The following is a 20,988-nucleotide window of genomic DNA, read 5'->3' on the forward strand; positions in this document are numbered from 1 at the left end:
TACCGTGCAAAAGACGAAAAACAATAGAGTATTCCTTAAATAAGAAGCCTTATATATTATTGTTGCATCAAACAATAGGTTCATTATTCCCTTTTTTATTATTCCTTGCAGGAAATATCTACAATGGGATAACGTCATAGATTCACTACGAAAAGTATGTGTAAATTGCTTAGTTCATTTTCGACTAGTGCAAGTATTATTTGTTTACTAACGTCAGGGTTTACAAAAACCAGTTTGCAGTGTTGCGTACTTCTTTTGTCAATGGGACACGGCTAATTGGAACAAGATTTATTCAAACAAAGGCTCTTTCTAAAGCAGCATTGACAGATTTGCCCGAAAGATGGGAAAATATGCCAAACTTGGAACAGAAAGAGATTGCTGATAACTTAATAGAACGTCAAAAGCTTCCCTGGAAAAGCCTTAATAAGGATGAAATTAAAGCGGCCTGGTATATATCTTATGGTGAATGGGGACCTAGGAGACCCGTGCATGGTAAAGGTGATGTTGCGTTTATAACTAAAGGGGTTTTTCTAGGGTTAGGAATCTCGTTTGGCATCTTTGCTTTGGTAAGATTATTAGCTAACCCTGAGACCGCAAAAACCATGAACAGGGAATGGCAATTGAAATCAGACGAATATTTGAAGTCCAAAAATGCGAATCCATGGGGAGGTTATTCTCAAGTTCAATCTAAATAAGTAGACAAAATGAATAACATTATCTCATATATTTCATGTTCGGGGTGTAATAAAATGATTTTAAGTATGTATAGATCCGTAGGCGATGCATTTATCTTAATACTTTGTTTTAGAGTTACTTGTTTTTATGGAGCTTCAAAATATGATCGATGTGATGATACCTCGAAAAAAAAATAAACCTAAAAGTGAAAAATTGATTCCAAAGAAAAAAAAATTCAAATCATCGGTTTAAGAAAAAGAGAGCTAAGCTGAAGTTCTGTGTAGCTGAAAAATGTCATTTTCTTTTGGCTTTACTTCCAATGATTTTGACGATGATGAGCTCGTTGCTCAACCTGAAATTTCCATTGAAAGCAGCAGAGGAAACAGAAAAACCACGGCTTACATCAATCCATTAGATTCTGATTTTTTGTTGCAAACTGATGTTGTTCAACCACGTGTGGAAGATCTAAAGACAGTATTGGAGAGTCTGAAAGATGTTAGATTGACATTCGAAGAGTTCCAATCCCCAATAAATAAAAAGCCATTAATCAGAAGGGAATTATTCGACGTCAAGCATCAATTAATGTTGGAGACAGACATTCAGTCTAACCATAATTCCACGGAGCTAGACATTTTACTTGGTGATACTTCTGAAGATTTGAGAAAGAATATTTATGAAGGAGGTTTGAAATCATGGGAATGTTCTTTTGATTTGGTTGATTTATTGTCCGAGAAAGTTGACAGAACAAGCAACAACATTGACGCGGTTGTAGAAATTGGCTGCGGGACGGCATTGCCCTCCGAGTTTCTATTTAAATCTGCTCTTCTACGGAATGATAAATCTGAGAATTTGAAGTTTGTTTTAACTGATTATAATGCTAGTGTATTAAGGTTGGTTACAATACCGAATTTAATTATAACGTGGGCTAAAACAGTTTTGTCAATCGATGAATTGTACGCTTTACAAAAAAATGAATGTGAAAATATTCCAATAAATAGCGAAGAGTTGCTTCTGTCCTCAAAATTGCTGGCAGCGTTTTACAGCGATATCCAAAGTAGAAACATTCATGTCGTTCTTATATCAGGATCGTGGGGGCGCAAATTTAGTAATTTGATCCGTGAAATATTATCGAATAAGAAGAAGGTACTTTCATTGACCTCTGAAACAATTTATCAACCTGATAATTTGCCTGTTATTGCAGAAACAATACTCGACATGCACAGATTACCACAAACTGATGTCCAAACTTATGTGGCGGCGAAGGATATTTATTTTGGCGTTGGCGGTAGCATTGTTGAATTTGAAAACTATTTGGACAGCAGAGTAAAATCGGAGGGTTTGCCTATTCAGTATGAAAGATTTAAAGTTAATTCAGGTTTAAAAAGATCAATAATATGCGTTGAAACGAATCGAATTACTCATTAATTTGTACTTTTTTCAAGTTTATAAGTTTTCTATTTTTAATCTTTTATTTGTAACACTGGATGAGAAAGAGATAAGAAATATAGAAGTAAAATTTAAAATAACTGTTCAATATACATAGTAAGTTCAGAAAGCAAGAATTTAGTCAAAAAAAAATATACAGCTTCATTTTATTGTTTTCTTTTGACTTCATTTACTAATTCTAGCTTTCATAATTTGTAAGAATTCTCTGTAACTTTCGTTATTCAAAATCTTATCCTCTACTAAGGTACTCGAAGCCCATAGTCTCAGTGTTGCCACTTCCCTAGCAGATGCATGGTTAACAGGTTCACTCAAAGAAGCACCCCTGACAATATACAATGATTGGTAAGTGATGATATCGTCATGATTTCTTAGTTGGTTAATAATGTTTCTTACTCTTTGGTTGAATTCAGAATTTTCCACAACAGGTATTTCTTGTTTGCCAATTGGAATGTCGAAGATATCCTGAGTGCCGAACACATCGAACACTAATGCTGGAACAGCATCACCACCCATCCATAAAAACAATTCATTGCCGTTATCAATCAAGTATAGACCGTATCTTTCAAACAATGAAGAGGTAGCGTTGATGGGTTGAGGCAAAACCACTGTACCAGTGGCTTCACCATCTTCAGTTTGTACTGGTAGCCCAGCTTCATCAGCCATATCATGCAATGAATAGACATCAGGATAGATGTTCTTGATTAAGTATTTCAATGGTAGTGATTCTAGATTGTTCAAGGCAGAGGCACGATGATCACTTGGGACAATACCAGATCTAAATGCCATATGCTTTGTCAAAGAATGCATTAGCAATGGGAACATTCTCAAGTTGGCACATAATCTTAGTGGAGCCCCACCTGCAGTGTTGGATACTACAATTTCCTTCTTGTATGTGGCTAGTATATCTTGAACGGATTTATTAATCAAGACTCTTGCCTCGTCCAAACTGGAATTCAATGCTTTTTCCACTGCCTTTGAGTTATAGAATGAGGCAATGGCCAATTGGTCAGCCGATGCATATACTTCGGCCAATGATTCTGTGGTTGGCATTGCTAAAGTTATAATTCTAATTCTACGTTGACTATTATTCAAAGATAAAAGTACAGCTACCTGAATATAACAGTAGTCGGCCATAATGGATTCATCAACATTAACTTCAAACAAGTATGATTGATCTCTTGGCATGGTGGAAAATGCACATAAATCGGAGGACCTATTAAAAAAGTGGCCATAAAATCTAGTCATTCTTAAACCTGTGGAACCACGCGCCCTCATGACAGTTTCCATACAGAAATCCATGGAGATATGCTTGGCAAACTCAGTAGAAAACTTGACAATATCATTTGGATTTTTGCCAGAGAAACCAGGATAGAAATGGGTTTGACCAGCAGTGAAACGACTCAAATTGGACAATGATGCAACATCCATGTATTCTTCGGAAGCCAAGAATAAATCCACAGTGATTTGGACTTTAGAACAGTCAATGGTGAAGTTTTTATAAAATGAGTCTTGACAGGAAAGTAATTGGGCTGTTTCTTTTGATGTATTAACAACACCGCTTTCGTTTCTTCTTTGCAGTTTCCCTATGCCTAAGTTGGGTAAAGTACCTGATATGACGATTATTTTGCCACCGACACCACCAATTAAGTGGTAAGCTGATTTCAAAGCAGGGCCCAACGCAAAGCTAGTGATCAAATTAGACTGAAAGATTAGAGGAATCTTGGTCAACAAAGTTTCAATGTTTTTTCTGCATGCCTTCAAGGATACGACCATGGAGTTAGGTCTTGGCAAGAAAGGTTCCTCCAAGTCCGCAATGTCCATCATATTGATTTGATCGGTAGATTCTTCGTTACTTTCAGAATCCAATGGGATTTTGAAGTAGTGAATGGCGTTGTCCACACATAAAATAGAGATCCTGGTTCTTTCGTCGTGGTTGGGAATGGAATCCAGATTCTGAAGAAGAGTGTTGATGGTAGTGGCTAACAACCCGCTTTTGATGGATGACTGGGATACATCGATCAGAAAACAGTAGGTGGCTGGAGGTGGTTGCCTTAGAGTATATTCCTTGGGTGCCATGTACTCCATGACAGCACATTTGATTTCGCTTCTGTCGTATCTACTCTTTGGGTCATTCGGATCGCTCTGGTCCATTTGCATTGGAACATCATTGGCCAAGCGACAAAAGTTACATCTCCATCTTCTACCTTGCTCAATGAAGGTGACAAAAGGGTTCATGTAAGAACGACAACGACGACAACGGACAATTAACCCGTCTTCATTTAATGGAGGAGGGTCAATGTCATCGTACAAGTGTTGGTATGGTCTTATAACTAACCCAAATGGTAGCTTAGACTTCTTCAACAAGGAGCTGTTTTTGGGAACAGCATTCAAAGTCGATCTGATGTAATCTGGAGACGCGTTCGACAATTCCGACGGAACCAACATCTTCTCCGGAGGAATAACCAAAGGTGGGGGGGGCAGAGTTAAATCGTTGATTGGAGGTGGCAATTCCGTCAATAGATCGATCGGATACAACTGGTTCATGGGTCTCATGTTTTGGCCCATTGTGGCGCTAGATTGACCATAGGCAGGTGTTGATAGTGGTTGTTGCTGCTGCTGTTGTTGCAAGGGCGTTCCCATTTGCACAGGGACTTGCGGCTGCATATAAGCATTCGGGTCGACTAGGGGTACATTGTGTAGATGCATATCGTTCATAGAAGTTGCGGCTTGGTCGATTTGCTGATGTAACTGTTCTTGAGCAGGGGTTAAGAACTGTTGTTGACCCATGGGTGGCATTGCAGCTTGCGATGGCATTCCCATTTGCGCATAGTTCATCCCGGCTGCTGCCGTATCCTGGGGAGGCATGAATTGAGCTGGCTGCTGTAGAGGGGTGGCATTCTGTCCATATTGGAGTTGAGCCTGTGGGTAAACACGTTTCTTGTGGTGAGACATTTCGTAGGTGATCTCAAAATTGTTTATTATATCAATCTCAATGCAGCAGAAATAGACCTGAGGGACAGATAAGAGCTTCTCGTATCACGACTTTGGTCTACTTTGTGATATATCATCCTCCTTACATAGTTTTGTTTTTCTTCATTTTTCGTTCTTTCCACTTGGTATTTTCTTCTGCCGTAACTGGAAAGAACGAAAAAAACTAAAAAAAGAACAGCAAAGCGATAGCAAATAGTCCTGATGGTCACGCCTAAAACTATTCTCAAGGTCAAGTGGTATTCCAATGTATTGTTTTCGCCTCAAGAGTTCACAATATCTGTGCTTGATGCAAATATCAACTTGCTAGCACCCTCTACATGGACGAAACAGTACTATCACCCAGACATCACATTATTATTTGCTGATCACCCGGCCCGAAATGATCAGAATTTTAATGAAAAATTTCATTAAATACGTAATCTATTGTTCTCAAGATCATAAAGTTGTATATAAATATGAAGTAGACTTGGAAGGGTCAAGCTTTCTTGGATTTGGAAATTGTATGTATCTTGGCATAGTAAATTCTCTCGAGCATTATTTTGGGTTGAAAGTTCAAGAGCAGCCGTCGGCGGAAAATAGAGAGTGAAAAAGGGATTGCAAACGAGTTCTTCTCTCTTCTTCTTACATCGTATACAGCAAAGAAAGTTAAGGAAGCAATCGCTAAAGAAGAGAAGAACAAATGGCAGTCTCGAAGGATATTGATCTGTTCAATTTGAGAGAAAACGAACAAATTGTGTCACCTTGTCTTATCGTCCATGGGAAGTGCAATAAGCCAAATGGTGCTAAAACTGTTCAGGTGCAGCATCCACAATTGCCTCCCGTTACTTACCCCATACACAATCAGTTCTTCAAGGCCACTGTGATACTAACTCCTGGTGAGAATAAGTTGACATTTGTCACCGACACCAACACTGTTAGGAGAATTGTATGTTACTATACGCCGCTGACGCAGAATCCTCCTGTGCATCTGTGCTTGATCTTGGCCAAAGACTCGCCCTTACAGTTCGACTCTCCTCGAGAGCAGAAGAACAGGGAGGGTGGGAATGGCCTTGAGTTGGCCATTAAGAAACTTAGACTTGGTGCCAGACTCATGCAAGCTTACACGAACGAGCAGATGTTGAGAAACAGTATGGGCAATAGGACCTTCTCGTTTGTTGAGGAGTATACGTGGGACACCCTGTTCGAGCAGCCTGCTATGAGAAGCACCATAAAGGTGCATGTGGTACGTTCTGAAAAAACGGTGAAGGAGATCCGGGACCCTGACATAGCTCAACAAAATTCCAAGGGGAAGAACACCGGCGCCCTTTTTGGGATAGCCATGGATGCCCTGAAGAGCTACGGTGGACCCTTTACTAATAACGAGAAGCCTGTTCAGGCAGCTTGTATGTTTTTAGATACCCACTGGGATGGAAATTTGATTACGGGCCATGCTGCATTAGGCGGGGGCGATGAGAGCATCAAGCTAGCCATTTTCGGGTCTCACGGGCTTTATTCATGGCCAAGTTGCCTCGAGCAAATAGTGCCTTATTTCACTGATGAGACGAAGTCCTCCAAAAGTGAGGTGGCAAACGATTGTAACGAGTGTGGCACCTACTGGGAGTGTTTGACTATCACTTTAGGGGCATTCATGCATGAGATTGGCCACTTGCTGGGCTGCCCTCACCAGGAAAGCGGTGTGATGTTAAGAGGCTATACCACTTTGAACAGATCATTCTTGACTAAAGAGGCGCATTCTGTGAGAACAAACTCTACTGGTGCTAGCCCTCCCATCTTCCCCAAGGAAGAGTGCACCTGGCATCGTCTCGATACGGTAAGGTTCTTATACCATCCTTCTTTCACTTTACCACAGGACTATTACGATCCCTCATTCATGAGGCCTACAAAATTGGGTGGGTTTCCAAATATAAAACATTCTGTATACCCCTTGGGTAACGGTAGCTGCCGCATCTTGTCGCCCACAGGGATTTACCTAATTGAAATCATTTGCGATGATTTGGCCAAGGGCCATATTGAATATTTACCGGTTTCTCTGGGTGGAAGAGGACCTCAGCGGGAAGTCATAGTAACGCTAGATGATTTACGTTCCAGGTTACCCAAGAGTGAACTTGGCAAATTTGGTGATACTTTTAAGTTGAAAATTCTCTCTGTTAATGCACCAGAGATTGAGTTCGACAATTTCCCATCATTGTTGAATGTTCAGCCGTTAGACATGTCCAAATATGGATTTTCTAAAAGTGTTCAAGGCATTAAATCACCATTGTATGGTCGCAGTGACGGTGGTAACGATGTTGGCATTGTCGCCTTTGATGTTAGATTAGTCACTGCCGTCAGGATATACCATGGTTATGCCCTGGATGGCGTGAGATTTTATTACAAAGAAGAGCCAACGCCATCTAAGCATGCTCCTTCTGTGAAACCGTCTGTACCACCGAGAAACTATTTTGCCAAAATCACGCATAGTATCAAAAGTCATGTTTCCATAAACGAAAGTGATTTTAAAAGTGTACTCTTCGGGCACGAAACTCAAAATTATACGGATGCTACCTTAGAACCTGGTGAAATAATCATTGGATTCAATTTGAGGTGCGGAGCTTGGGTTGATGCCATCCAAATTATAACTAGTCATGGCAGAATGACCGACATGTTTGGTAATAAAAATGGAGGTGGTTTAGCTGAATTGCAACCACCTAATGGTCAGTATATTTTGGGTGTTACAGGTAGAGTTGGCCAATGGGTCGATGCCTTTGGAATTGTTTATGGATCTCTGGAGTAGTTAGTCAAATTTTATTTTTTCATTTATCTTTATTTTTTTAAAATTCTTCCTATCAACATACATCTATTAAATTGCTTTCTTTATGTACGTAGATTTTTCTCTATTTGCAGATTTTCTTTCTTTAGGTAAAAAAGGAAAAGGTTCACTATATAGTATAAACAAAAAATGCAACGCTTCAAAATTGTGCAAAACAAAATACCTCGAAGCAAAAGATATCTTCTTTTGGCTTAATCGCATGTTTAATTTGTATTAACTATTCATTAAAATATTTGCATTTCTTCTATTGCATTTAATTAACATATCGATTTTTTCTTTTCCTCAATTAAGTTTAAACGTGACTTTGACTCCGTGTCATCGTTCTTGCTCTTATATCATCATTATCATTATTATCAGTGTCAGTAGAATAGTCCTTTCCATGTAATGAAAAACTTTTATTTTTCAACATAGATAATTTTTCGTCCACTTTGTCTATTTCAAACATTTGCCTTGCTGTAGCTGCTGAGTTCTTTATATTAGGCGCGTTGAAAGTTGATTTACTATTGTTAGCCAATAGAGGGTTCACATTATTCAAATTTGGAACAACTCTTGGACGATGTATCGAAATCGAGGTACCACCACCGTCTAAGATATTGTTAGAAGCATTGGTGGTCATTAATGGTGCAGACAATGGCACTTTTGAATTACCATTGTTGTTGTTAACACTAATGTTGCTTCCAGTAAGTGCTGCTGTGCTGCCAATTTGAGCGCTAACACTATTTTTCGGTTGTTCTGATGATTCACTCTGTGATGATGATGCAGAAGTAAGGTTGGACTTTTTTCTTGACAAGAAGTCACTTGCGAAACTGCTTCTTGCACTTGGTGGGGCAGTTGGTATAACAGAATATCTTCTTTCATTATAAACGAGGCCCACTTCTTTCACCCTCGTGGTATTCAAGTCTGTTTGTGGGACTTTAGAAAATGAATCGGATGTTTCATCGTATTCCCACAATGACCAAGTGATTCCATAAGGTTTTGGTTCCAAACAATAGACACAATGTAATGGAACATCTAAATTGGCAATGATATCCATGCTTAAATTCATAAAATATCCTAATAAGGCTCTTGCTACCACGCGATGTGTAATAATAAGGACGTTATCTTCGATTCTTTCTAGTTCTGTGATCACAGGTCTGAGCCTATTGATAACATCCATATACGACTCACCACCAATGCCAGGGTATCTATATCTTAACTTATCCATTTGTCTTTTTTCGAATTCTTCTGGGAAATTGTTTTGAATCTCCGGATATGTCATACCATCATAATCACCCGCACTTAATTCGTCTAACATTTTCATTTGTTTGATAGGATAATCGTCTTCATTGAAATATTGGGCAGTCTCTATAGTCCTAGCACGCATGCTGGTCCAAACGAAAAAGTCATTATAAAGATTGTTATCTGAATTTTCATTATTTTTTTTTTGTTGCATGAGATTTTGGTAAAAGATTTCTCTCTGTCTAGCGATGAATTTGGGCAAGCTTTTGGCAAACCTCAAACCGCGAGGAGTCAGATGAGAATTGCCGCCAATACGGCCACTAACATTGTCCTCACTTTCGCCACTTCTCGTTATCCAAATCTGTCTGTCAGCCAAATTGAAGTTTAACAAGTAATACACCGTTTGCGAAGCTAAAAACCCCTGGATATTATATGCAATAACTTTCTTCCCCACATCTATCATTTTGATGTATTGCAAATTCTCATCATCTTCAATAGGTTCATAGGCCTTGAGGTAGTTCGCTAAACGGCTTTTAAAATCTTTCAGAGAGCTTTCAGGATCTTTTCCTTTATAATCTGGACCAAATAGTTTGAGTCTAATATTTTTCTGTACCAGTGCGTGATCTGAACAAACAGATTCTAAAAATAAAACTTTCAAATGAGGGCTTCTCTTTCTAATTCTAGCCAACACATTTTTTCTTCTTTCACGGGAAGTATTGGTGGCATCAAAAATACCCACCGATCCTGCACCCTCTAATAAATAATCTAACAATTCATCTAAAGTATCCATTGCCCATTTGTCTCTCAGCCTCGTCGAATCAGCATTATTTGGGTCAAAAAACTTTGAATCTTGATCTTTTAAGCCATGCTCCTTGGCAAACCTTCTTCTTGTGTTACCAACATTAAACACTTTACAATAGTATAAAGAGTAATTTAAGAACCTGGATAACTTATTTGTAATAAACGACTTTCCCGTAGCAGGTAATCCGACCATAACAATAACCAATTTGGACCCGCTGTCTTCCTTAGATATGAGACCATCTGGAGAAGTCTTAGATTTCGTCAAACCAGGAACATCGATAGTGGTAGGTCTTCTTTTATGGTGTCTTGTGGGTGATTTGATATCCTTCAAATCAATTCGAGTCACCTCATCTGCTTCACCCGAAGGAGGAATATAATCAGTAACATTGTCCATGGGAATGTTCGCATTTTTTAGTTTAGTTTCGTCATTAATGTGCAATCGGTGTAACGATTTCAAATTCGTAGCGCTATTCTCAGGAGAGTCTGAAGGGGTGTTATCTTCAGTAATTCGAGGAGAGTTCCAATTGCTAGATATGGGAGTATCGCTCAAAGGTCTTTTTTGGAAAAGTGGTAAGTGTTTAGACAACTCATCGTGTGGACCCTTCTCAGCGTCAATTTTATCATCGGAACCCCGGGGTAAAAGATCATAACAGGAGTCCTGGCTAGGTGTCACATGGTGTGGCGATTGGGTAGGAGCAAGATCAGTATCAGGCGGCACAGGAGATGTTTCAGAGAAGTCTACTGGTTTGAACATGAGTCTTTGTTCCTGCTGCTGCCTTGTTATTTTGAATGAACTTTCTTTCTACGCCTCTTTTTATTTTACTTTTTTAGCTTATGGCACAAAAGTATGCAAACAGATAATAGAAAACGAAAGTTAATTCACTTTGTTTACCCGTGACTGAATACTTGAGTATGTTTATATATATACGTATACCTCTTTAATGTTGAAAGAAATATGTTAACAATTTCTGTAAGAAATGATTCATGTACTCCACTATAAATTAGTTTACTATTGTCAGTAAAGGCGCGATTAAAAATAAAAACTAGGAAAAGAAACTCCTCCTCAAAAATTGTTTTGTCCCCTAAAAATCGTACGGTATGATAGTTTATATTCAGATAGACCACGTGACAAGCACGTGATAATTATTGCGTGGGGTAATGCTCTCGTATTTTATGATAAATATTCGTCTTAGAAAGAAGGGTAACCTAATTTCCCAAAAAGGAAATACCAAAACGTTAGAAAAATTACAATGATAGCTGTAGTTGTTAGCCGTAACTATATTACTGATTCAAGAAAAGCATTATTCTAGCAGCTTACGTTGTTTAGGTAGTTATTTCTAAACTTGATCAGCATAAACTTGAGTTGTTTGCCAGCATTTTTAACCAATTTTTCCGAAGCATCTAAGGATTTCAAAAGTTCTAATGTCCTTTTTACAAAATTTGTATGCTCCTATGATTTGTCTTTATTATATCTAGAGATGTTCATCTTTTACTAACAGACAGGGTATTTTCTACCTCTCAAAAACAGTCACATAAGTCCCGGTCAAACAATAAGATCTACCAGAGGTTTCAAATGGAACACTGCTAACACCGGTAGTAACACAGGCTCTGTACCACCTTCCAAGGTAAATCCCCATAACAATAATGTTAACAATAATAATAATAATAATAATAATAATAATAATAATAAGGCGGAATTTTTCAATACTCCAGTGAATGAATATAATGAAAGTGAACATGGAAGGATGTCCCCAATTCTTACTACGCCAAAGAGGCACGTCGCTCCACCTGAGCAAGTACAAAATGTAACCGATTTCAATTATACTCCATCGCATCAGAAGCCGTTTCTACAACCACAAGCAGGCACTACAGTGACAACACATCAAGATATCAAACAAATCGTGGAAATGACGCTAGGATCTGAAGGGGTACTCAACCAAGCTGTGAAATTACCACGTGGTGAGGATGAAAATGAATGGCTAGCAGTTCATTGTGTGGATTTTTATAATCAAATAAATATGCTATACGGGTCTATCACAGAATTTTGCTCTCCACAAACATGCCCAAGAATGATAGCGACAAACGAGTATGAATATCTTTGGGCGTTTCAAAAGGGTCAACCTCCCGTTTCAGTAAGTGCCCCCAAATACGTGGAATGTTTAATGAGATGGTGTCAAGACCAATTCGATGACGAATCTCTTTTTCCCTCGAAAGTCACTGGAACGTTCCCGGAGGGATTTATCCAACGAGTTATTCAACCGATCCTTAGACGATTATTCAGAGTTTATGCGCATATCTACTGCCATCATTTCAATGAGATCCTGGAACTAAATCTACAAACAGTGTTAAATACAAGTTTCAGACATTTTTGCCTCTTTGCTCAAGAGTTCGAGCTACTGAGACCGGCCGATTTTGGTCCGCTGTTAGAATTAGTGATGGAATTAAGGGATAGGTAGTATTGTATATTTATATACGCCTGCTTATACGTTGCTTTCTTCCACACGCGGGACATAAAACAAAGAATGCGAGAAAATATCAATACTAGTATGGATAGAAGGAAATAAAAACATTTTAGTGTACTATATTTGTATTTATGATTTGAAATCATTTATTGGTGTTTGAATATAAATATTGGGAACTTGATCCTGTAATTCAGAATCATTAGTATCAGGCAATGACGACATGGATGTATTAGTATTTGTTTGATTGTCCAATTTTGGTGTTACCGTGGACCCCACATAATTACTGTTGATATCATCGTTTTCATCGTTTTCCACCATTGTACTATTGGCATTACTTTGCTGATACTTATCACTACTGGCGCCATTATTAGTCACCTTAGGTTTCCCATCTGAATTCAGGTTTAATTTTTGTGTAATAAATTTATACTTGTCCTGTATACTCGAAATAGAAGTTAATATCTTCAAATTGTCAAACCAAGACATCATTGCTTCATAAGAGTCTGCTTTAAAAACCCAATTGTGACCACGGCGAATTATGCCATTTTGCTTGGCATGTAACACAAACTTAGCATCCGAACCAGTCGAATTTGGTGATGATGTGTTATTCTTTCGAGAATGTTCTGTCACGGTACATTCACTTAATGCTAACGACATCACTGGAACTAGATCTTTTTTCCTATCTGCGGTCTTAAATTCATGTAAAAAATTAGGTGTTAACACGTAATATCCCTTTGAATAAGACTTTAAAAATTTTGATCTCCTTTCCAAAAACCCAGATTTTATCTCATAAGTTAAAGGATCGGATTGATATTTGTAAACAATTTCTTTAAATGATCTCATTGGCAAATTAGGTAGTAAAAAGTTGGGATCTCTTGAAATGAAGTTATCCCATTCAAATTGTGGATCAACATTGAAAAAACCAGAATCTAACTTGGATATTAATATATCGAAGACCAATTGCGCTTCTTGTCCCAGCAATCTTGCATATATGGTTAAGGAGTTTTGAATTTCCATAACTACAATTTTTTCTAATTCAGCACCTGAAGTTTCCAGATTATCAAAAGCTTCGTGCAAAAAATTCTCCTCCTGAAGCTGCTTTTTAATCTGTCTATCAAGCGTCAGCTTAGTTAAAAAAGGATCTTGTTTAGGCACTGAATAGCGTGCATCCTTTAAAGACTCCTGAAATTGTTTCATTGCCTGTTTGGTTTGTTGCAATTCTTTAGAACAGGAATTTTTGAAATCCGATTGTAGAGATTTTATCTCCTTTATCTTGACTAAAAGATCTCTTCTTAAGTCTTCCAAACGAGGAATAACATCATTGGTCAGTTCCCTTGAGGCCTTGGAGGCACTGGATGCCAATGATTCGTGATATTGGTTCAAAATTGTTGGTAAGTCCTGTATCGAACCATTACCCAGTGGTAAAAAAAACTTTTGAACTGATTTATCCTCCTGTGAACTTGGTTGGTATTGATTTTCTATTGAAAAAAATGGAAATTGTACAGCATGTGATAATCTTAGTTGTTGTCTCACGATTTCATCCTGAATAGAGGCGATTTCTGTCAAATAAACAATCACTGATTTGATAACATTCCTCCAAGCTGAAAACCTTGCCGCAAGAATATCTGTGGGCTGTGCAGCCGTAGGTACTAGTATGACTAATGGCGATCTAGGGTCCTGCTGTTGTTGTTGTTGTTGAGAAAGCCTTTGGCGTTGTAAAGAAGATCGAGCTCTCGACAATAATGATGTGTTCGTTAGGGAGTTTTTTCCTTGGAACTGTTTGCCGTTATTATTGTTAGAATCTGCTGCGGCAATGGTTACATTGGTAGTCGAGTCAATATTGGGAGAACCGTCACTCATTATACCTTGCAACCCTCCAGAATTCATTGTTAACGTCCTATTGTTCTGGAACGTAGAGTTGCTGGTTGACCGAACGGGTTGGCCGTTCAAATAGTTTTGCTGGTTTACATCAGCAGATGTCAAACTGCCATTTTGAAAGTTTGCACTCTGCTGCTGTTGCTGTTGCTGTTGTTGTTGCTGTTGTTGTAAAACGTAGGCATGGTCTGCTGAAGTCATACTTCTTGTATGCTGCTGCAAGTTATGCAGGTGTTGAAGGTTCAGCTGTTGCTGTGAAAGCATATCGGAGACTGCAGAGGTCATTGTATTGTTTTTCGACATTTTTTTTAATGTTATATTGTTGCCTTGTTATCTACTTTTTTCCAAAAAAAAAGCTTCAAAAAGAGGATGATCAAATGCAGGTATAAGAACACTTCTGTAGGTTAGACCAATTCAAGGGCTCGATATATATCTTCGTTGTTATGCATATCTCAACTTCATGTCATAGTCAGTCTTTAGGGCTTGAAAGTCTTCTCCCTTCCTTCCGATGGAATACGTAATGTTTGGGGGGAGAGCCGTGGAAAAAGAAGGGTAATGCTACTTTAGACTACCACAAGAAGGTTGGTCTATATATACTATATCTAACGTAGTAATCTATTTTAAACAATCGGAAGAACTTCGTTGTTTGTTTGATGTTGTTCTCGATATTGAGACTCCGCCAAAATTTCCATTTCTCTCAGGTTCAACGTCTCCCACTCTGGCTCGCCAGTTTGCTCGTTGAAGGAGGCAATACAGTCAAACTCGATGTCCTCCTTGGAAATCGACTCTTGCTCTTTTCTCATCTCCATGGCAAGGCTTCTTATGACATTCTCACTACCCTGGGATATGAACCAAGCTGTCAGATCATCCAAAAGTACTTTATCGTAGACATAGTACACATCATGGAAGCGAAACGTTTCATGAACGTCTAATAACGCTCTTATGATTAATCTCTTACCACCACGTAGAAGATAATATACAAACGTCCACGCTTTCATTACCAGGTCGTAGTTTCTGTGTAGTGGATAGCTCAGAGCTCTTCTAATGCCTGTAATGATTGCAACCTTAATTATGGAACTTTCTTTACTTACATTCGATATTTCTTTCATACTTTCTTGTAGTCCGTCCATCTTCTTTAATTGATTATCTAAGAAGGATATCTGCGGGCATAATTTCCCCAAAGTCCAAGCACTCTCCGTAGTATGAGTACCTTCGTTTTCGATCTGTTCAAACATGTGACAAAACAGAACACTGAGTACGGTGACATATAGGGGTTTGATATCTTCTATCAGATAGGTCTTCTTGGGTAGGTGGTCCTGCATCTGCTTTTGTTCCTTGTCAGTAAATTCAATTGGCATGACAATATTTGGGTTTGAACTGTCTTTATACCATTGTAGGTATTGCTTTACGACAGAAGGTGTAAACTTAAGCAGTTCTTTAATTCCGTTAATTTCCAAGTCTTCCTCGCTACCGTATTTATGCGTCATATATTCGGAAACATAGTATTCAGGGTCGAACTTTAAATTTTCTTTTCTTAATCTCTCAGTGACTCTATCGTTCGCCTTGGTATGCTCAGGATCGTCTAGTTCATTAATATCATTCCCGTTACTTACCGATACAGATATAATTGTATCATACAAGTTGTCGAATCCATATTTTGTTTTCAGTAGTTCATTATTTATTGTCGAATCAATATTTTGCTCGATCTCCCAATTGAAATCTTCCCCCATTTGACCAATAGTTTTCACATCTTCCTTCGACTTACTAAACGTGTCATCGGCATCGATCTCTTGAATAAGAGGCTTTTGAGCCTTCTTTTCACCAAGATTTTCTGTCAATGCATCGGCACCTATGAGATCGCCTTGCCTGGCCAACAATTTTGTTGGTAAATCCAAATCTTCGAAATACTCATTTTGATTCAATTTTCCTATTTTCACGTTGATGCATTCGTCTTTGGAATCGTATTGCGCCGTGGACCTCTCATCATCAACTAATTCGTGAGGAAACCTCAATCTTAAATAGTAAGGTGATAGGTGAAAGATGACCATGTTTTCTTGGATGACTATTTCTAATCCCATAGCATTAAACCTAATATTGCTTATGAATATTTTGAGAAATATAAATTCTTCATCCTGTGTTATACTGAATCTTGGCGTTATCATTATTATCCGAAGGCGCTAAACTGTGATGAGTAATCTGCTTTAAAATTAATTCTACACTGCTGTAGGCATTAATCAGTGGAATCTTAGTATTCAAAAATTTTCAACTCCATTTTGCGATGCGATGGCCATGAAAAAAAATACTTCAGTAATGGTTAGCAATCGAATAAACATGTGAAATGGCATTGACTATTACGGCGAACTGTAGGAGTAACTGGGATAGCTTGAAATATATCTTTTCGTAATGAGTGGTTCTACAGAACCTAAAAAGCAACCAAGAAGAAGGTTTATTGGTAGAAGATCTGAAAGCGGTAACAACGATAAACTAACGACAGTGGCCGAAAATGGCAATGAAGTAGTGCACAAGCAAAAAAGTAGGATTGCTCTTGCTAGGAGTGTTAACCATGTACCAGAAGATATTTTGAACGACAAAGAATTAAATGAGGCTGTGAAATTATTGCCTTCCAACTATAATTTTGAGATCTACAAAACTGTGTGGAATATTAGAAAGTATAATGCTAAAAGAATAGCCCTACAAATGCCAGAAGGGTTATTGATTTATTCATTGATTATCACTGACATCCTGGAACAGTTCTGTGGTGTTGAAACTTTAGTAATGGGAGATGTTTCTTATGGTGCATGCTGTATTGATGATTTTACTGCCAGAGCATTGGATTGCGACTTTATTGTACATTATGCACATTCGTGTTTAGTGCCTATCGACATCACAAAAATTAAAGTGCTATATGTCTTTGTTACCATAAATATTCAAGAAGATCACATTATCAAAACACTGCAGAAAAACTTTCCGAAGGGGTCTAGAATTGCAACGTTCGGTACTATTCAGTTCAATCCTGCGGTGCACAGTGTGAGAGATAAACTACTTAACGATGAAAATCATATGTTATACATTATTCCACCACAAATTAAACCCCTCTCAAGGGGTGAAGTGTTGGGTTGTACTTCTGAGAGATTAGATAAAGAGCAATATGATGCCATGGTTTTCATTGGTGATGGTAGGTTTCACTTAGAGTCTGCAATGATACATAATCCAGAAATTCCTGCCTTCAAGTATGACCCATACAACAGAAAGTTTACTAGAGAAGGGTACGATCAAAAGCAACTCGTACAAGTTAGATCAGAGGCTATTAAAGTCGCCCAGAACGGAAAAGTGTTTGGTTTGATCTTAGGTGCACTAGGGAGGCAAGGTAATTTGAACACTGTAAAGAACTTGGAGAAAAACTTGCTTGCAGCAGGTAAAACTGTGGTGAAAATCATTCTAAGTGAAGTCTTCCCACAAAAGCTGGCCATGTTTGATCAAATTGATGTTTTCGTTCAAGTCGCATGTCCCAGATTATCTATTGATTGGGGTTATGCCTTTAATAAGCCACTATTAACACCATACGAGGCTAGTGTATTGCTGAAAAAAGATGTTATGTTCAGCGAAAAATACTATCCAATGGATTATTACGAAGCTAAAGGGTATGGGCGTGGGGAAACTCCAAAACATGCTATTGAATTCTTTAAATAGTTTTTGTTTTCTCTTTTCTTCCTGTTACATATATACAGATAGGTAGTATCATATTCATTTACGCATTTCTTTTCTTCCTTGAGGCAAAGATAAGTCAAGTATTATTTTATTCTTGACCTGGAGACGCACATGAATCGCTTTAAACTTGAAAAAGCACTTTATGATTCAATGCTGATGAAAGCAATGTAGGGTGCGACTATGTCGCTAACTATGGGCAACATTTGGCAACGGTGCATGTACAATAGCACACTGAGAAAAGAGGTATTTTAAGTTTTTTGTACCTCAGATCAAGCATTCTTCTTCCTATCACTGCGCAGAAGCAATGCACCCAAGACAGAGCCAGTCAAAGTAAAACCGATCAGAAGTAAAAAGACTGGTAGGAAGATTGCGACATCACTAGAAATGGGAAAAAGCAAACTTATAACTGGATTGGAGTTTTCAATTTCGAAAATAGGCAGAAGTGTCCATATAACGTAGTAAGTAAAAAAAAGACAAATAAGTACGAAACGGTTCATGAAATTAAACAGATTTTATTGTGCTCGATCAGTTGAGTATTTGCAAAGTTTCGAGCTTGTACTTCTGTTACACACATGCATCAATGCTTACTTCTGTATCTTATTAGTTTATCCTCTCGCACGATGTATTAAATTCTCCGTGGGAAATTATTCAATTAGATGTTTTACGAGAACGGATACTCGTAATAGCTTGGGGTCAAGATCTTATGATCATGTATGCAAATAATGTTCTACAATATAGTTTAGCTTTCCTTTGTCTTAAAAAACCATCAGGTATCCTAACTTTTCGGTTTTTTTATCACAATTGGTAGGTTGACTATGGTTGAACCCGATTTCATCGAGGCACCCTTATCAAACATAGACAATAGTATTCTATCTGGGATACGGTTCGATTATAGGGACTTTGAAAAAGATATAGGAAATCGGACAGAGTACGAAGTGACTGTGGGGCCAGGTTACCGCATCAAGTACGCGTCAGGTGAAGGTTTTACTGTTTCTCACCCAGACGTCAATGGCCTGGTTGCGGTTGATGATGCGCTAGCTGCTTACAGGTGCAAATTCAACAGCGATTGTACCACATACTTGTCACATATCAGCCCAAATTACCTAGTGAAGTTTTCCAATTTGGGATCAAGTGTTGTACGGATGTTCCCTGGGCCTGATAGCAAGCCTACCAGGCCATCTCTGTTTGACTTGGACAATAACTTGAGTGAGCATGGGCAGCATGACTAATTTACTAATAATCAACAAACAAACTAAGTTACCTAGCGTATGACCACTCAGCTGTATCACATTATTATCAGAAAGTGATGGGAAGTTTGAAATTTCTGTTGGGTTTTTTATTGTTGCTAAAGGCTATAATATAGTATACAGAAATATACTAGAAGGTCTCCTCAATGACATTGAAATCCAAAAAGGGCATCTATAGTCCTACACAATAATATGCTCATCTACCTCTTGTTTCATACGTTGTTATTCATTGTCATTCATTGTCCTATTGAATTATCAGTTCTTGCGTTTCAGCGTCCGCTAAAGTCGATGACTGTTTCTCATTATTTATGTCATCTTCTAATACCGAATATGATAATATACTACTAACATGGTTACCAGTCGATATATGATAGTCGGTTCTTACTCCAAGAAAAACAAGGAAACCACCTACGATAAAATTAAGGTTGTAAAGGCCGCCGATGGAGGTGGTAGGTTGAAGGTGTTTTAAGTCACGACGAAGACGCTGTTTTCTCTACTTATTTCTTGGGTAACTCTTGCTCTGCTAGTATCCAATTATCTCCAAAGTTGGTCAAGTTGGTTTCGGGGTATCACGATGAATACAGTTACTCTACTAACGTTGTCGACTTTGTCGAACACTTATCCGAGCTCAAGTAAGTTTTTTATTTTCACATTTTGAAAAGTGTCTCCGTAATAGCTTTATGACTTCGTTCCAGTTTATGTATCTTTTTCATGACATTCTCGACTTTGGTGATAAAAAATAAGAAGGAAAATAACTACCAGCAGGCCAATGAATTGGATATTCATACAGATATTGATTAACTCTTGTCTTATCTGGATCCACAAGGTGGTAGGCCTTACCTCAGGGGCATGTGTTAGTGTCGGCATCGTAGCGTTCGCAGTTGGGTTTATTGCCAGCGGGAAAGAGATCGGTACCTAAGACTTTTTACGGTATTTCGGGAGTCACAGGCGTACAACTGTTCATTAAGACGGTAACAGCGCCCTATGTTTGCTATTCCGGGCCGTTGGCTGTGCTCACTAAGTTCTGATTAGCTGCTATGGGCGATGTAACTTCCGGTATAAACTTCGCCATTATGGCTGTATATGAGGTAAGTGAGGATTTTGATGTAATTGTTGGGATTTCATTTTTTAATAAGGCAATAATATTAGGTATGTAGATATACTAGAAGTTCTCCTCGGGGATTTAGAAATCCCATAAATGGAACTCGTAATTCTACCTAATTCCGTATATGCTTTTATTGTCATTTTATATGTTGTCAGTCATTATCCTATTACATTATCAATCCTTGTATTTCAGCTTCCACTTATTTCGATGACAGCTTCTAATAACTTATGTCATCTTCTAACACCGTATATGATCATGTGCAAGTAGTATGACTACTAGTTGATAGGCGATAGTTGATTTTCGTTCCAACTCAATCAGCGTGTGTTTTATATGCCTCTCTTATATAGATTAAAAAGGAACGACTTATTCTTAATTATTACAACTTACTAAACAACTAATTATCAACAGATTTTCATCCCAACACTATTACACCATGTTCATGGTGTGGCTTCATTTTGATTGCACAATGTTTTTATATTTAACCCGCCGTTTTTTCAAGTTCAGTAGCTTCTATGGCCAAGTTGGTAAGGCGCCACACTAGTAATGTGGAGATCATCGGTTCAAATCCGATTGGAAGCATTTTTTAGTTTTTTTTTACCATGCCTTAGAGTAATACAATTGTCACAGGATGGAGACTACTTGATAAAGAATATT

At 38.2% G+C, this 20,988-nt stretch overlaps 10 protein-coding genes and 1 non-coding gene across 11 annotated transcripts; 7 read left to right on the forward strand and 4 right to left on the reverse strand.

Moving 5' to 3' along the window:
- Positions 1 to 350: 350 nt before the first annotated feature.
- Positions 351 to 695, forward strand: COX5B (cytochrome c oxidase subunit Vb; the record flags this gene model as incomplete). The annotated part of the gene is made up of 1 exon (XM_056223150.1): positions 351 to 695. One exon carries the CDS (start codon positions 351 to 353, stop codon positions 693 to 695), a length of 345 nt encoding a protein of 114 aa, XP_056082770.1.
- A 271-nt stretch (positions 696 to 966) lies between these two features.
- Positions 967 to 2,100, forward strand: HPM1 (protein-histidine N-methyltransferase; the record flags this gene model as incomplete). The annotated part of the gene is made up of 1 exon (XM_056223151.1): positions 967 to 2,100. One exon carries the CDS (start codon positions 967 to 969, stop codon positions 2,098 to 2,100), a length of 1,134 nt encoding a protein of 377 aa, XP_056082771.1.
- A 186-nt stretch (positions 2,101 to 2,286) lies between these two features.
- SEC24 (COPII subunit SEC24) lies at positions 2,287 to 5,073 on the reverse strand (the record flags this gene model as incomplete). The annotated part of the gene is made up of 1 exon (XM_056223152.1): positions 2,287 to 5,073. One exon carries the CDS (start codon positions 5,071 to 5,073, stop codon positions 2,287 to 2,289), a length of 2,787 nt encoding a protein of 928 aa, XP_056082772.1.
- A 718-nt stretch (positions 5,074 to 5,791) lies between these two features.
- Positions 5,792 to 7,885, forward strand: SMKI09G0650 (putative metalloendopeptidase; the record flags this gene model as incomplete). The annotated part of the gene is made up of 1 exon (XM_056223154.1): positions 5,792 to 7,885. One exon carries the CDS (start codon positions 5,792 to 5,794, stop codon positions 7,883 to 7,885), a length of 2,094 nt encoding a protein of 697 aa, XP_056082773.1.
- Positions 7,886 to 8,213: 328 nt separating this feature from the next.
- Positions 8,214 to 10,694, reverse strand: PFK26 (6-phosphofructo-2-kinase; the record flags this gene model as incomplete). Its single annotated transcript, XM_056223155.1, has 1 exon — positions 8,214 to 10,694. One exon carries the CDS (start codon positions 10,692 to 10,694, stop codon positions 8,214 to 8,216), a length of 2,481 nt encoding a protein of 826 aa, XP_056082774.1.
- Positions 10,695 to 11,362: 668 nt separating this feature from the next.
- Positions 11,363 to 12,396, forward strand: MOB1 (Mob1p; the record flags this gene model as incomplete). The annotated part of the gene is made up of 2 exons (XM_056223156.1): positions 11,363 to 11,382; positions 11,469 to 12,396. 2 exons carry the CDS (start codon positions 11,363 to 11,365, stop codon positions 12,394 to 12,396), a joined length of 948 nt encoding a protein of 315 aa, XP_056082775.1.
- A 135-nt stretch (positions 12,397 to 12,531) lies between these two features.
- SLM1 (phosphatidylinositol 4,5-bisphosphate-binding protein) lies at positions 12,532 to 14,577 on the reverse strand (the record flags this gene model as incomplete). Its single annotated transcript, XM_056223157.1, has 1 exon — positions 12,532 to 14,577. The coding sequence occupies one exon, from the start codon at positions 14,575 to 14,577 to the stop codon at positions 12,532 to 12,534; it is 2,046 nt and encodes a 681-aa protein (XP_056082776.1).
- A 317-nt stretch (positions 14,578 to 14,894) lies between these two features.
- Positions 14,895 to 16,436, reverse strand: SHQ1 (Hsp90 cochaperone SHQ1; the record flags this gene model as incomplete). The annotated part of the gene is made up of 1 exon (XM_056223158.1): positions 14,895 to 16,436. One exon carries the CDS (start codon positions 16,434 to 16,436, stop codon positions 14,895 to 14,897), a length of 1,542 nt encoding a protein of 513 aa, XP_056082777.1.
- A 241-nt stretch (positions 16,437 to 16,677) lies between these two features.
- Positions 16,678 to 17,964, forward strand: DPH1 (2-(3-amino-3-carboxypropyl)histidine synthase; the record flags this gene model as incomplete). Its single annotated transcript, XM_056223159.1, has 1 exon — positions 16,678 to 17,964. The coding sequence occupies one exon, from the start codon at positions 16,678 to 16,680 to the stop codon at positions 17,962 to 17,964; it is 1,287 nt and encodes a 428-aa protein (XP_056082778.1).
- Positions 17,965 to 18,797: 833 nt separating this feature from the next.
- SMKI09G0710 (uncharacterized protein) lies at positions 18,798 to 19,211 on the forward strand (the record flags this gene model as incomplete). Its single annotated transcript, XM_056223160.1, has 1 exon — positions 18,798 to 19,211. One exon carries the CDS (start codon positions 18,798 to 18,800, stop codon positions 19,209 to 19,211), a length of 414 nt encoding a protein of 137 aa, XP_056082779.1.
- A 1,629-nt stretch (positions 19,212 to 20,840) lies between these two features.
- On the forward strand, positions 20,841 to 20,913 carry Smki_9.trna1T. Its single transcript has one exon. It is a non-coding gene; the product is annotated as a tRNA-Thr (tRNA).
- Positions 20,914 to 20,988: the final 75 nt, after the last annotated feature.

Source organism: Saccharomyces mikatae (assembly GCF_947241705.1).
Source record: "Saccharomyces mikatae IFO 1815 strain IFO1815 genome assembly, chromosome: 9".
Lineage (NCBI taxonomy): Eukaryota > Fungi > Ascomycota > Saccharomycetes > Saccharomycetales > Saccharomycetaceae > Saccharomyces > Saccharomyces mikatae.